At 43.6% G+C, this 16,969-nt stretch overlaps 1 protein-coding gene across 1 annotated transcript in view; it reads left to right on the forward strand.

Moving 5' to 3' along the window:
* LOC146058402 (myeloperoxidase-like) overlaps positions 1–16,969 on the forward strand; it is a 60,110-nt gene that overhangs the window by 16,347 nt on the left and 26,794 nt on the right. Inside the window, exons 2-3 of the mRNA XM_083170683.1 lie at positions 13,900–14,028; positions 16,622–16,797. Coding sequence (XP_083026809.1) covers positions 13,900–14,028; positions 16,622–16,797 — 305 coding nt within the window. The remainder of the gene's footprint in view (positions 1–13,899; positions 14,029–16,621; positions 16,798–16,969) is intronic.

Below are 16,969 nucleotides of genomic sequence, written 5' to 3' on the forward strand. Positions count from 1 at the left end.
ATTCTAGACACCCTTTTTATAATACATTTTAGAAATTACCCTCGCTTAAAAGGTTTAGAACTCTGAGGGCACGTACAAGTCGTTTGCACAATAGTTTCCTACCATCAGCATTATGTATGTTGAATGCCTAAATGTCGTTTGTTTGTTTTGTTTTTTTATGTATGTTATATGCGGATATTGCTTTTATTGTATTGGTATTTTATGTATGTTACAATTTCGTCTGCAGAGAGAGTTTCTCCTTCTGCTGATGACAATAATCTGACTTGACTTGACACTTGACTTGATTTCTCTTCGCTGGTCACATAGAGGGGGAAATTTACTAATATGCATAAAATAGGCATATTTGTATAACACAATTCACCTATTTTATTTTTATTCGTATTTTCTGCATTTAATATGCCAAAAATACAAGTAATCCCATTTTCGACACATTTGAATTTGTAATATATGCCATCGATAGATACAAGAAGGAATCACCATTCATTAGAATGGTGATTCCTAATTTACTAAGCGGCTGTATTTAAAATACGGCTGCTAATTAGAGTAGAGATGTGCGGTTTGGATTTGGCTCGGATTTGCTCGGATTTCAAAGCAATATTTTATTGGCTATACACAACATGTGACAGCCGATAGCGAATAAGAATCATATTTGAAATCTGAGCCAAATCCGAGCCAAATCTGAACCGCACATCTCTAAATTAGAGGCATATGGCCGCTCATTGCTGGTAGAATACGCCTAGATAATACACCTAATTTTTTCGGCATATTTGGCAGAAGCCTGCTCAGATCAGTCAGATCCGTGCAGGCTTCAGGGTTAAAAAGTGAAAAATAAATAAATAATTTTAAAACCGGTATGTATCCTTGATAGGACGAATAAACCTAATAAAAGTGATTGCGTTCCCAAGACTCCTGTACCCTCTACAGATACAGATGTTTTTCTGTCCTCCAGAGAAAGTAGGGAGATTAACAACATTTTTGGAAAGTTTATCTGGGAGGGAAAAAGAGCCATGATAAGCCTCCAGAAATTGCAGCAGCCTAGAGCAAAAGGGGGAGTCAATTTTCAGAAACTGGAGAAATATAGCTTGGCCTCCCATATACGTTATTCAAGGAATTGGATTTGGGAGAGGGGGGAGTATGCTAACACCCAATTGGAGAGTGCCACCCTCATGGGTGGGGGATTGGTGGCATATCTCTATGGGAGTCATGGACCCCCAATTGGAGAATAGCCCCTGTGAGTCGGGAGCCCCCCTGTCAGAGCACCGGCAGTCGGGATCCCGCCGTTGGGATACTAACTGTAGGGATCCCCACTGTCGGAGCGTTATCCGGCACCCACTTGAATGTGCTCCCCACTTTCTCATAACCACCTGTACTGCTCTCATGATTCTATGAAAATGATTTCTAAATATTTCGCTTTCATCAGTCCCCTGCAAAGGTGTTTTCCTGTCTTGGAAGAAGAGTCTTTTTGTAGATACCTCTTTCAAAACTTCTGAACTGACTGACAGGAAGTCAATTTGGACAAATGGAAATTCTGAATGTACTGAACTATAAAAGGACAAATAGACTGAAGCATCATGGGAGAGGATATTTTTGGCTAACTCAGCCCACATCAACATCATCATGGTTAGCTGAGACATAGAATCTGGACAAATTTCTCAAGGTGAGATATTTATTGTAATTTAATTTTTTTTATATAAATGTTCCCTTTCACCATTACTCTGAGGTTGATATAAATGTAATTAATGTGAAAATACTTTCAAAGAGTCCTCCAAAACTTGAAAGCGAACTGTACTTCCCATTCTAAAATGATTCTATATTTGGAGCTGTATTTGAGCTGATAACTCTCCTTTTAAGGATATAAGCAACTATGATGGATACAAAATGACAATGATAGGCACATGATCAATACCCATCACAGGCCCATGTGGCTTAATCTGTTCCTGGCTTTGACTATCAATGCCCCAAACTATTCTATATTACTGTGCAGACACCATTTGCTCTCTGAACAGCATTGCAGCGTAAGGCTTGTTCCAGCGGAGTGGTTGCACAAGGGCACCACCCCATTGAGGGTGCAGTGTTGCAGCCAGAACCTGCACCCACTGTGCTGCAAACCAAGCTGCCCTTCAGTAGGCAATGGGAATGTGACATATCCCACCGAACAGGCTGACATTGCTGCTTTCAGAAGGCGAATGTGTTGCAGGATGGAGCTTCAACCGTTGAAAGGGAGTTGGAGGTGGAGTTGGCAAAGTGATGTATTGTGCCCACCACCTTTAGTATCAGGATGGCTGTCACATCTGAGGGGTGACTCTAGACTGGAGCTGGAATGTAACGGAAGCTGCAATTTAATTTATTGTACTCAGATTTCTTGGCACTGAGTCCAGAGACGTTTCCTAAGTAGATACAAATTCCAGGAAAAAAAATACAATTACAATTTAGTTTCAGAATATTTTGTTTAGTTGTAATAACATGTACTGTAAATTGAAACTATGTATGGTGGGATTAAAGACAGTATCTTTTTTATTAAATTATTCTAATTTCTGGCATGAAATCAATATTTCTTCTAAGGTTTGTAATAATATCTATGTTGTTTGGTTCTATATTGCCACTGGGCTCTCCCTGTTCAGTGGTTCCTGCCTGTACGGGCAATCAACCATAGACAATAGCAGTGGTGGTTTTTACCTATTGGCTGCAGCTGCAGCCCCCCAGGTAAAATCCACCACTGTGTGAAGCCAGATGCAGTCTGTGAGACTGCACTGGCTTCACTGTGACTGTCAGTGGCTTCCTATTGGAAGTCCGACCTGCCAGTCAGTCACCCAAGGCAGGCCCACTGGGATGCCTCTCTATAGGCTGCCGTGTGGTAGCCCACAAAAATGGTTTCTGCCCATATGCAGTACCAAGGATGATACTGCACATGCGCCAGACCTGGGACCCTGAATATGCGTCTGTGAGCTGCTGCCAAAGCAGCCCATAGACGCTGCATGCACAGTACCGAAGAAGCCCCCACCATGGTGAGGACCTGTACTGGAGACCAGTTAGCAGCGGAGGGGACCAGCAGTGACAGCAGTGGAAGGGTGGGCAGCATTGTGGCAGCCCCCCTCCTCCTCAGGTGTAAGAGCAGCCTCTGGACAGTGCTATCCCAGTTGGCTATATTTTATATTTTCTACTTATTTATAACTTTATCCTGAATATTAGTTTGAGTTGTTTCCACCAACTCTCTCTATTGTACTATATAATGGTCTCCTATTTCAATCCCCATCACAAATTCTGTCAATTTGAATAGATATATATTTCTATTTATGTGTAGACACAAGCATTTGGCAGTCTCTGGCTGCCGACAAGTGTTTCACCACATATCAGGGCTTTTTCAAGGCTTGAAAGGCAGATTTAATTAAAATCAATAAAAGTTAAATATTATCCCAATTGTACACAGTACAATAAAGTCATTCAACACGTGCAACCCCCTTTTCTTTTTCCATTACCTGTATACTGGTTTGATTGCCCTGGACTGAACCCTTCACAAATAAAAATGGCAGATTGCGGAATATAGGCCTATACTACTGTATAAGGCATAACGAATTAGTTTCCAGACCAATTTCTTCTTAGTTTAGTAAATAAGCTGCTTGTTCTCACACAAAACAGACCCGATCACATTCATAACCAGCCAAATTTGGTCTGGGGACCAATGTTGCGGGTCTGCGCATGCATATGGCTGAAAACATGCATTTGCAAACCCGATTTGAGAACACCAATGGCAAGTATTACACTTGCTGGGCCTTCACAGGGGATAAAGGGGGCGGGGGTCAGAGAGCATCCTGGGGCAGGGGAATGCCCATGGGGAACATCAGCACCCACCCCTTGTTTGGAAATCTCTGGCCCAGATAAAATTCAGATCAGATTGACTTATCTGCGAGCAGGCAAAAAAAAATATTTGATGGTTTCCAACCATCGAATTAATTTTTGCCCGGCATCCCCATGAAAATGCTGGGCGTTCCCCAGGAAAGGAAGGCCGATGCCTGCCTGGTGGCTACATCATTTCTCATACATGGTGCTAGAAGACCTGGGGCCAGCCCTGCTGTACAGTCACATTTTTTTATACTTCATTGAAACCTGTGTTGGACACGGTTATGTGTATCTAGGAAACACCTTTGTTTTTTTACTGCAACACAACTTGTGATCGAAGATATTAAGTGTTTTCTGCTGCAAATCCCCTCATAAATGTAATCTTGTTATGTATAGGTTATTAATTATTTCCATATACTCGTAATGTATTTATTTAACTATTTTACATCTATATTTTAGCAACAGCCATATATTTTACCCTCATTCTATATTCCCCTTATGGTATATCTTACATATATAGATTTTTATGTAGAGTTTTTTTAAATTATTTGTTGCATGAAGGAGATAAGGCTTGTATAGACAAGGCACCAAACAAAAGAGTTCCGCTGTGTACAGGTTACATACAAAGTAATAAAATTAAGCATTTTTGCCGTTATGCAGGGCTGCCACCAGAAATTGTGGGACCCAGGACTGCTAAAATAGGCAGCCCCCCTCTATTGTCACAAAAAAATATATATTGTATTCAGGCACAAGCAGCAAGGGTGTATCAAATATTAAGTTACTATCTGAAAAAAAATGGTGAAATACTGTAATTTTTTTTTAAGGGCTCACTTAATATTTATAATAGCCTTGCTGCTTGAGCCTGCAGTCTGCAAACATATACAGACAGCAACAGTAGAGAGCTACCCTCTCCCCCTCCACAGGGGAGCAGCCACATGCTGTCCACACACTGTTCCCTGCTGCACCACATATGGTGGCGCCGGCTCCTCACATGGCGCACATGGTGTGATGTCATTAATGTCATGCGATGGGGGCTCCCGGCTAGCATGCTGCTCACTGTACTGCCTGCGGGCAGCATGCTCCGGCTCCAGATAGGGATCTGTGACGGGGCGGCGGCTGCGGCTAGCGGTCGCTGCATTCTAGTGATGGAGGGGAGTGCTGCGACCTAGGTATCAGAGCAGCCCAGGCCCTACCCCGTGTCAGAGCGGTTGGTCCTGGGACAGCTGTCCCCATAGCACCCCCCTGATGACTTGTTTTTTTCATCCAGGGCTTTGCACATGCATTATTAACATCCCCAATAAGGAGCTCCCCCTACAGAACTCCACCATTGCTGTGAATTTATGGGGTAAGAGCAATGGAATAACCGAGTTGTGGTGCCAAATCACCTTTATATCAGACAAACTTTCTTCAAATTATACAACCCGTCAGGGAGACTGAACTTTCCTTCAAACTTGCAATTGGATTTGTGTTGCTATTATTTACCATATCTCCGTACCCTTATTTAGTGTGGCAGTAGTCATTAATCAAGTATAATACATCTGTGATTATTACCTCAGGGATTATTATTAATTTACTATATAAATAGTATAAAAATCTATAATTTTTATAGATTTTTATTTTAAATGTATAATTTTATATCAACACAGTGCGCGCTCTCAATGAATTGTTTCATTATTTGTAGGGTTCCAGCGATTCTGGGAGCAGCATATTAATGATAATCTTTAGAGCATTGTAAGAAGCAATTACTATTTTTTCTGTTTATATATTTTTAGTATTATTTCTTCCTTTGTTTTTTTTGGTTGTGCCTGATTTATATATTCTTGCATGTAGCCATTGAACTACCCTTAGCTCCGATGTTCCCTGTTTCTGTGTATAGGCTGTGAATGTACATGCAATGGCTTCGGTGGGCTTCTCTGTTCACTGCTGGGCAGCAGAGTAACTTTCTAACATTAGCACCTCCGTAGCATAGGAAATCAATAGCATTTGCATATAATCATGAATTAGATCCTTTGCCCGTATCTATCAATATCTTTTCGGATATTTCAGTGGTGGTTTCCTGGCATGGAAATAATATGCAAATATATGCAAACATTAGGTTATTGACTATGAATTGTGCAACTTCATCTTGATAGTTGATATTGAGTTTTTTACAGTATGTATATACTCTGTTAGTACATAAACCCTTGGAAGTTTACACAAGTACATATCTTCATTTGCTGACGGCCTTTCATAAATGTTTTATTTGTCTTAACAAGTTCTTGCTTCAGGAACTCCAGGAACCAACCTTTAGGTACTGTCCCCATCCCAGCCATCACTATAGATGTCACTGAGCTGTGGACCCGCCCACAGGGTGTTTCTATCACACCACCCTGGACCCTTGCTTATAAAATGTGCTTAGCATCTGCTGATGTGCAGTAGTGCATGTACCAGTGTATTCCCTTCAGCCACTTACTGCATTTCTTCAGAGATATTTCAGAATGAAAGTTCTAATTATCTGTGCCGTGGTCCTGTTATCCAGTCTGCTCCAGGCAAATGCTTCATCTGGTAATTTTGAACCTATTATTTTACTGTATTTCAGCATTGTAATAGCGGACCAATTATGTTTACTGTAGATGGAATATATGTTTTTTATGGCGAGATGTACTAAGCCTTCAAAAGTGATAAACCACCAACTAATCAGTTCCTACCTATCTTTTTTCAAACACAGCCTGTGACATGGCATGTAGGAGCTGATTGGCTGTTGGTTTAGCGCTCTCGATTGTATCACTTTTCAGGCTTAGTACATCTGACCCCTAGAGTTTAAAGTCTGCAGGCAAAACAATGTAAATAAGAAACAGTTATTATTTTTATTTTATTCATTTGATAACTTGTTCTATATTATTGCAGCCATTTGTATGTCTTTAGGTGTATTCACAAGGTGCAATTTTGCTTGCCATTCGAACCCGATTCGATTGGCAAGCAATAACACATTCTATTTGGATTATATTCAATGCCTTTTGGTGAGCTGTGATGGGGAGCAGTGCTGATAGCTTGCCTATACTGCTCGTGGGTCAGTTTTCAACTGACCCCCCTGCACTCGCTGTTTCCACCTTGCTAGGGTTTTCCAGCGAGGTGGAAACGGAGAGTGCGAATGGCAAAATGGTGAGGGTGGCCGGTATATGCAGTGGAACATAGAGTAGGGTGAGCTGCCGGCAAGGGGGTTAGATGGCAAAGATTGGCTTGTTTTCAGCGATCCTCGCTGAAAACAAGCCACCCTTGCCGCAGAAACCCCCTCGCCGGCGGCATTGAATACCGGCCATAGTCTTCCCTCCACAATCTATTTTACTGTTCAATTTAAATGGGCGCGCATATCGGGATTGAATGAGGCTGAAAACCGTTTGATATCCATTCGTTTGTAGCACTTTTGCCTAGATTATAGACAATAGCAACCGGTAAGTAATGCTGAATTCCTTTTATAATTTTATTGAAATAATATGCTATTTGGTACATATAGATACATAAATACATGTATAACTATATAATTCATGGTAATTCTTGTCACTATATTTTTACAAAGTTAAGAAAAAGGGTACATTTACTAAAGCTTCTAAAAATTAAACGAGGTGATGTTGCCCATTGCAACCAATCAATTCCATTTTCTAGGATTCAATAGAACAACTGTGTTAATGTTTGAACAATAGCGCAACCCCCTTAAAAAGATGTAGATGCACAAAAAAAGTTTTAACAATTTATTGTGACATAACAATTAATGACAAAACTTGGTCATGAATAAAAATACATACATATAAGTAAAAAGATGATGGTTTGAACCAGGCAATAAAAGGACCGCTGGTTTTAGCACATAGATAATGAATGTTCTTTTATCTCACCATAGAGGGAAGTTGCGGTGGGCTTTTACTTCCGATTGAAGTTCTGCGGCTCCACCGCAGGTGACTTTCTATGGATAAAGTGCTTGTGCGTCCTTAAAGTGTCCTGGTGCTTCAAAGTGCAAAGTGGAAAGTGCACTAAGTCAGGCAGTCTGTATCCAAAAAGGTAGCTGCAACGCGTTTCGGAGATCCATAAATGTCTCCTTTTTCAAGCTTTTCAAACACAGCTTGAAAAAGGAGACATTTATGGATCTCCGAAACGCGTTGCAGCTACCTTTTTGGATACAGACTGCCTGACTTAGTGCACTTTCCACTTTGCACTTTGAAGCACCAGGACACTTTAAGGACGCACAAGCACTTTATCCATAGAAAGTCACCTGCGGTGGAGCCGCAGAACTTCAATCGGAAGTAAAAGCCCACCGCAACTTCCCTCTATGGTGAGATAAAAGAACATTCATTATCTATGTGCTAAAACCAGCGGTCCTTTTATTGCCTGGTTCAAACCATCATCTTTTTACTTATATGTATGTATTTTTATTCATGACCAAGTTTTGTCATTAATTGTTATGTCACAATAAATTGTTAAAACTTTTTTTGTGCATCTACATCTTTTTAAGGGGGTTGCGCTATTGTTCAAACATTAACACAGTTGTTCTAAGATTTTCCTGGAAGGTGGTGTACCTTCCATTCTATGTTTGAAAAGCTGCACCTCACTTAATTGATTGCGCTATATTATTCCACAAACACCTGCTTTTTTTAGGATTCAATAGAGAAATGAAAAATAGACTCTGATTGGTTGCTATTGGCAACATCACCTCTTTTCATTTTTAGAACCTTTAGTAAATTTACACCTTAGTATGTGCATAGGTTGAAATGTATTTATTGTCTATTACCAGTTATTTCTATAGCACATACATTCTCCAAAGCGCTTCACATAGAATATTTGGCCATTCATATCAGTTCCTGCCACAGCTGAGCTTACAATCTACCAAACGGTACACACACACACACACACACACACACACACACACACACACTAAAGGGGCATACACACAGGCAATTTTCACCCCAAACCTCACCGATCTGACTAGATCGCTTAGAAATGGAGCACTGATAACTCTGTGTGCATAACGCTGGGCGACCATCGTCCACAGGGAAACACAATGCTTGCACTGTCTTTCCTGCTAGATCCTGGGGCTTTGCCTATAAACAAAAGGCAATGCCCCCCTCTGCACACATCGTGGTGTGCATCGCGGGTGTACCACGACGCGTGCTAAGCGAGCATGTTTAATAGGGCGGAGTGAAAAGTTGAAATTTAGATATTCAAAATCGGCTAGTGTGGAAAAATTGTGACTTGACCTGAATAAGAAACATGCAAAAGCATTCTGCTCTAAGTCAATATCTTCTGTTCCGGCAAGACTCATAAAGTTTCGCTTTTTAGATGAAAATGTAAGAAGAAATGTATGAAGAAGCTCAGATCTAGTTAAAATTATGTCAGGACGTCTTAGAGTGGTTCATTAATATTCTTTAGCATAGTAAAAAAGAGTACGAGCTTGTAAAATCCCTGATATCTGACCCATATTCATGGTCACAATTGTGAATATTGTGTGTTTTCACCCGAAAGTGTTTTTTTTTTCCTTTGGAGAGGCTCTGTAATTGAAATTACCAAGAACAAAAACTTGGGGTAAAAAAATCAGGGTAAATCCCTTTTGTTTGCCCTTAATAGAATAGTGCACCTCTGTGTCTTCTAATGTCCAACTCTTTACTGAATACTACAGTAAGTTCAGTAAGCAATGCATTACGCTCTGTTATTTAGGGACAGTATTTTTAAAACTTCTGATTATTGTCTTTAATTGTGGCAGTTTATTTTAAACATGAATTGGTCTGAAAAACTGTTTTGCATCCCCTATGCTAGGAGCATGTGCCAGAAGAGCAAGGTGGGCAATTTGGCACTGGGGATATATATTATATATACTATTATATAATAATATACATATTGGAATGCAAGAGCAGGGGTTGGCAAAAAGCGTCCCTCCAGCTGTTGATGAACTAGACATCCCAGCATGTCTTGCCTTAGTTTTGCTATTTGGCCATACAAAAGGAGGTTTTTTTGCACTTGCGCTGCCAGAAACTGATTTGTAAATTACCTGCGATCCACACTGAACAGAAGGACACCAGGGCACAAAATGATGTAACAAAATTTTATATAAGCAAAAGACATAAAATACACAAATATACATATACTAACATTAAGTATAAAAAATATATATAATATATAGGCAGATACCATATATTCAAAAATCAAGGGTTACTCATATGCAAATGAGGTCCCAAGAGGCAAAAATGGGTTAAAAATAGCCAGCAGCACCAATGAGGTAGTATAGTCCGCAAATAAGCATAGAAGCACAGTTAGCATGTAGTAGAATCAGCCAGATAGTAAGTAGCAGGGATGAATGGGTTAATGACAGAATGGAGCAGGATTTTAGTAAGCCAGAAATATTTGAAGCAGTTTGTTAGAATGGAAGCTCGATGCGGTATGCCTGGTTTAGCGCTTGTAACGCCAGGTGGTATAAGGTCAGGTAGCGCAGAGACTTTCCTTAAGGTATGCTCACCCTCCTTGATGTTTTGGAGACGGAGGGGCGGGGAGCCCAGATGACGGTGGGCTCTACCCGCTGTAGGTAGAAACTGGCGTCCTTTGCTCTCCAGAAGTATGGCTGTCGGGCCGTGAGCCGGTTTGTTGGCAGCAGTGGCTGAGTGTGCTGAGCGGGAGTCTGCCGCTGGAAGCCGGAATGTACACAGCGAGACGCTGGATCAGTGGTGCTGTAGCGTGACCTCTCACGTAACTTGGTGTGCTGGCGGATATGACGTTGACGCGTTTCGTTCCCTAGCAACGGGAACTTTTTCAAGATGAATTGTAGTGGAACCCAGTATACGGTATTTATAGGCATGCTATTTGGCCATGTTGAAACTGATGCAAGGCATGCTGAGATGTGTAGTCCATCAACAGCTGGAGGGCCGCTTACTGCCCACCTTAGCATTATCTAAAAAAAAAAAAAAAACACTTTCGGGTGAAAAAACTAAATATTCACAACTGTGACCATGAAAACGGGTTAGTTATCAGGGATTTTTTCTCCCGCCAAAGTCACTAACTTTGCAATAGTACAAGCTCGTACTCATATTAAAGTATATTAATGAACCACTTTAAGACATCCTGACATAATTTTTACTAGATCGGAGCTTCTTCATACATTTCATTATTTTCATCTAAAAAAAGGTGAAACTTTAGATCTCTTGCCGGAATAGAAGATATTGATTTAGAGCAAAACACTTTTGCACATTTCTTATTCAGGTGAAGTCACAACTATTTCACACTAGTTAATTTTGAATATCTCAATTTCAACTTTTTCAATTCGCCCTAGTGTTTAAGCCTGTTGTTCAGCAGGAGGCAGCAGTTGCCCTGTGTGTATGGGGCTTTACCCGTCACACACACCCAAACATTACCCATTGTATTAGGGCAATATTTGGTCCGGAACACTGTTCCTGAAGCTCTTTTGTAAAATGACATCATCAGGAAGGCATTCACTACTATCTGTCTCCTCCTCTGCCGGGCGAAGTGACGCGACCGCCGCTTCCCTTCTGAGGGGATAAGAGGAAATCGCTTTGCGGGTCTCTCCTTCCCCTCACTGTGTCCCTGTGACTGGGCCATCAGCCAATCAGAGAACGCAGGCCACCCTACAAGCTTTGATTGGCTAACAGCTCAGTCACAGGGACACAGTGAGGGGAAGGAGAGACGTGGCGGCGGGGGAGGATTCAGACAGCAGGTGCACACGGTCTCTCCTCTCCCAGACAGCAGCAGTGGACAGTGGCAGCAGCAGCAGGAGCAATAACGGTGAGATGTACTACTGCTGGGAAATTCTGGCACATTGGGGGCATATGTGTTTTTGGTACTGTGGGGGCATACCTGGCACTGTGGGAAAATATCTGGAACTGTGGGGAATACCTTTTTCTGGCACTGTTGGGGCATACCTGGCAGTCACTAGGTCTACAGAATGATGGGTGGCGGTGCTACGTTTCAGTGTCCATGTCGACTTTGTAGAAATTCGTGACAATTTTTTTTGAAAAACCCCATGTCGACCTTTTTACTGTCAACCTTCTCCATGTCAGCCTAATGCTTGTGTCGGCCTAATGACCCTGACCTAACCCATGTCGACCTACAGTCATGTCAACCTTCCTGCATGAAGACCTTAATGCACATCGACATATATGCATGTCGACTTAATGGTGTTGACCTAATGCTTGTCGACCATCCTGCTATCTACCCAATGATCCATATCCCTTGGCACTATTGGGGCATATGGCACCGTGGGAGCATATGTGCATCTGGCACTATTGGGGGCATATGTGTATCTGGCATTATTGGGGGCATATGTGTATCTGGCACTATTGGGGGCATATGTATATCTGGCACTATTGGGGTCATATGTGTATCACACCCCCATTTTCATTGGCTGCACCCCATGTGGCATTTTTAACTGACATTGCTGGTGGCATGTGTATATATATGGACCTGCTGAGGGCATTATGTGTTAAAAAAAAAGTTTATTCAACAGTTGATGCCCCACCCCTTTGATAGCTCCACCCATATCACCAACCACTTCTGTCCTGCCCACAGTTCCTGAACTTATTTTCCTACAAAAATAGCACTGCCTACAAATTAGCACCTGCAATTCCACCACACCTGAAAGAATAGATAAAATAAACAGCTAGCAGATGAACAATACAACTGACATACTGGGATTTTTAGTTCCACCCAAGTCAGAGAAACATATGTTGACAAAGTCTAGTTTATATGTATTTACAGGAAAAAAGACCGCTTTTAGACCGCAAATGCAGGGTCGCACCGGGATTTTGAAACGGTTCAGTCCCGATGCGACCTTGCATGTGCAGTCTGTTTTACTGCCGGTTCGCTGACATCATGTGGGGACTTGGTAGAATAGCATCGGGGGTGGGGGAAGAGGCAGCGCTTTGCGCTGGCGCAGTTCCAAGCGCGGCCTGCTCCATAGCGTGAATGGGAAATGGGTCGCGCGACTCGATTAACCCATTCACACTGCACAGCAACACGGCAACAAACCAGTAAAACCCCTTCTTTTTACCAGGTTCGTATTGCCATATTGCTACCAGTTAGCTGTAACCAGTAACCCCTTTCACACTGCACCAATTACCGGATCGAACCGGCTTGAACCGGTAATTAGCGAGCCTTCTAACTCCACCTGCCGGGCATGCAAATGCCTGCCCCCCCGCCACGCACTAAACATCCCCATTTGCGAATGGATGTTTTGCATATACACCCATTCGCAAGGTAGCATACGGGGCCAATAATATTCGATGGTTGCAGACCATTAAATGATTTTTACCCTGCTCACAAACCTAAGTCAGCCTAAGCTGATTTAGACTTGCAGCGCCTGGGTCTAAGAACTGGGCGGGCAGCTGACCTAGTGAATTGTGACATCAGTCACCGGCCCCAGTTGGGAGCTGATCCTGGTGTATTTATTAATGCATACAGCGTTCAGGGCCGGTGTTCATGGCACCGGAGCGCCCCAGGCAGGGGGGTGCCCCAGCGCTCGCCGGCGTGCGGGGGGGGGGGGGGGGGTAGGGTGGGAGGAAGAATTTGTCTGTCTCCATGTGCGGGGCGGGGGGGGGGGGGTAGCGGTGCGGCCATCGCTCCGTGCGCGGGGGGTGGGTGTGTGCGGCTGTCGCTCAATGCGGGGAGGGGACGGACGGTGCAGAGTGAGGTACTATGCAGCCCGGGCATTGCTCAACAGGGAGGGGTGGGTAGGGGAGGGGGGGACATCGGCGCTCACCTCCATCTGGACCCGGCGCACATCCGCTCCATCAGGGGGGATGGTGCTGGGTGATGCTGGGCGGGCCCCACCGCATCGCTCGGGGGGGGTGGGTGTCGGATGAGGGGGGTGTGAGTTGCTCACCTATATGGGGGGGACCTCCTGCTCCTTTCTTCCGCCCTCCAGTGGCCGGTGCCCTAGGCAAATGCCTAAGGCTGCCTAGTGGTGGCGCTGGCCCTGACAGTGTTAATAGATGCCGTTATGCATGTGATAAAGGGCAGGATGTCTGAACATGACTTAGTTATGCTTTACAATATATGTTAGTTTTGTATTCTGTTTTCTGCCTGGCCTCACAGTTTTATCATCTTTTGTGCTACTTTTTTTTTACAAGGTGGACTGGTGGAGTTGGATAGTGGCGTTATTCCAGACTGTGTTAGAGAAGCGAAACGCCTCGTCGATCAGGCCTATACGAAGACCAGAACCACGTAAGCTCATTGTACGCCCAACAGGGACCCCATGGCAAAGAGCTATGGGTGAACTGATGGCTGAACATCTGGAAAGTGATAAATCATAGGGCAAGAATAACCTGAATGCAGATGTAGCCGTTATCTGTTATGTTTTCTGATGTTCTGCTAATGATATCCACGTGAAGTTTGCTGCCCTAGACTGTTTTTTGCACCTACACGAGATCTCATTAAAGAATTCCATGGTTACTACCCTTGGGCTCCCCAAGCTGTTGGGATCCCCCACCCTCTCTGTACAGTGCCTGGGTGTTATACAGAGTAGCTGGGTGTGATATGGGGGTCCGACAGTCGGGATTCTGACTTTCACTAGACCGTCATCAGAGTCTGGAATTGCTGTACTCTAACAGCGGGGCAAATGCAGAGAAGCTGCTTGTGGGCTCGCTGTGCTGGAATCGCTCCATGCTCGGTGGTTCGCTACAGTCGACACATGTTCTGTTCTCCCTTTACAGGATTTTTAACAGTCAGGATTCCGAGGTCGGTCTGCTGACCTTGGAATCCTGGCTGTCGGGAGGTCATCCGGCACCAGTAGTAGCTATCAGAGAGAGCTTCTTCACAGCCTTCCCTTCTACGGCATATTGCAGCCTGCAGTTAGGGTGGCGGGGCAGTATTTAAAAAGTAAGACTATTCCTGACAAAGGTTCTGATTCAGACCTGATCGCTCATTTGCAAAGTTGCTGATGACTGCAAGTAGATAGCCATCACCCGGACAGATTCTGGTTGACTCACTAAGCAGCGTAACTTCACTGCTCAGCGAGCCATCTAATGCTGCCTGCCGGTGAGCGAATGTCCGCTCCCCGCCACCATACTAATTTCCACACCGCATTGCGAATGGATGTTTAGCAAAACATCCATTCGCAGGGGAGCGTACGGGGCAAAATCATTCGATGGTCGCCAACCATCTAATGATTTTTACCCTGCTTGGCTGACCTATATTTGTGGCGTCTGGGTCCGAGAACAAGGCTGGTACTGACCTCATGCCACCTGCCCCCCGGAAGCCGTTGGGCCGCCTGAGATCGCATCATCCTGAGCACAAAAAACACACAAAAACAATAAAATAGAGCACACTGTACAACAAGTGAATAGATATAAAAATGTACAATTTAATTGCACACATATTAAAATAACAGAAATTGTATATAAATGATATTAAATGACAATGACGCTTGCGACCTTGACTATAGGAACCTATGTATATATGGATGAATGAACACGGTTCCAAATGGATTGATCACTGGGTACCGTTGGAGGTTCACAGACCAAATGGAAGCTTTAGTTGGCTCAAGCAAGTCCTCTAGAACACGGCTGGCATCCAGAGGGTGATGGTTATGATGCTCCAGATAGTAAAAACAGGTCCAGATAATTGAGCAGGGCAGCTTTATCAAGGTGAACTGTTGAAGCCAAGTCTCAGATATAAATAATACCCGAGTCACCTTGATAAAGCTGTCCTTTGATTATAGTGAACGCATAGGTGTGACCTTGGGATCTTTGAGCGCAAACATCAGATTCCGATTGGCAAATGTACGATTGAATTGCAAATAGCAAAAACCTTTCTATTCAAGTGCAAATCCATATGCAATTCCCGAACCATTGATAGAAGCCTACCACAACTCTACGATAGAGGTAAGCTGCTCTGTGACCTGACATCGCCACTCCCAGAAAATGCAGGTGTTCGTCCCAAAAGGGGATTGCAATGAGATCCATATGCTTTTTTGCTATCTGGTCTGTGTGCTAAGAGCCATACGCGTGCTCAGTCATTTGATATTCGAGCACATTGTGAATTTGCACAACAAGTCTGAAAAATCCCAAAATTGGATCAGTTACAAGATATGTACCTGAATTTGGGGCAATGCCTTAAACTTGTTCTCATGATGCCTGTACACAGCTCTGGGCATGGGCCCTTATTCTGGTTGACTCACTCTTGCCCAAATTTGCACCCTTGCGAGTCATCCAGAACCCACCCTGTGAATGGTGGTACGTCCGCCCCCCTTCGCATGCTGGGTTCGTTCGCCTGGCATGCGAATGGATGTTTTACATAAACACCTGTTCGCATGCCAGTGGGAGCGCACGCATATGTAAGGGTGGTCCAGGCCACTTGTACATACTGTATGTGTGTAGATTTCCAGGGAATTGGACAGGCAGCTGACATCCAGTTATGTCAGCTGTCCGCCCACCACACGTGCGTCCCCAACGCGTTAGCATGTGTATGCCCAGCGTTTTCATGGGAACGCCCATATGCTCACATATGCTAATGGCCCAGGCTGGCACCCCAAGATCCTCTCCACCCCCCACTCGAAAGGCAGGGAGCGTGCACGCGCCAAACAGATTTAGGTTTGCATGCTCCTAGCATATGCACATGCACAGAAATGTTGCTGCACATGCGCAAAACATCGGTCCACCTTGCGAATTCGCGCCAGAGCGATTCAACCAAAATCTGGGTCATGGTGATATCTTATGTTATCATTTGAGATTTATTTTGCATGCTGTACAATAGTATATATACATTGTGCTAAGTAGTATTTATGAACCAATAAATAATATGTAGCCTGTCACTATAGGTTAAAGGCTCGTATCAAGAGAGAGAATGTAAATCCAAGAGATCTATTCGCATTCTTCAAACAACCTGTGGCAATAAGCAGAAATGCAATCCGAGCGGCTGATTACATGGACCTCACTCTCCAGCTTGTAACTGAGAAAGTGAAACTGATCTATCCAGGCCCCTTCAATATCTCAGGTACTGTACTAAAAAGTAACAGAGTAAAGCAAAATGAAACACAACTGCCCTCTTGTGACAATAAAGCATAATTGCAATATCAGCAATGGTCTGTCCTGTCTCCATCAGTGCACAGAGGGAGCTGCAGCACCCAAACTACTACAATGTTCACAGTGAAATAATTGCTTTATTC

This window comes from Crinia signifera, chromosome 2 (genome assembly GCF_055691185.1).
Source record: "Crinia signifera chromosome 2, ASM5569118v1, whole genome shotgun sequence".
Classification (NCBI taxonomy): domain Eukaryota; kingdom Metazoa; phylum Chordata; class Amphibia; order Anura; family Myobatrachidae; genus Crinia; species Crinia signifera.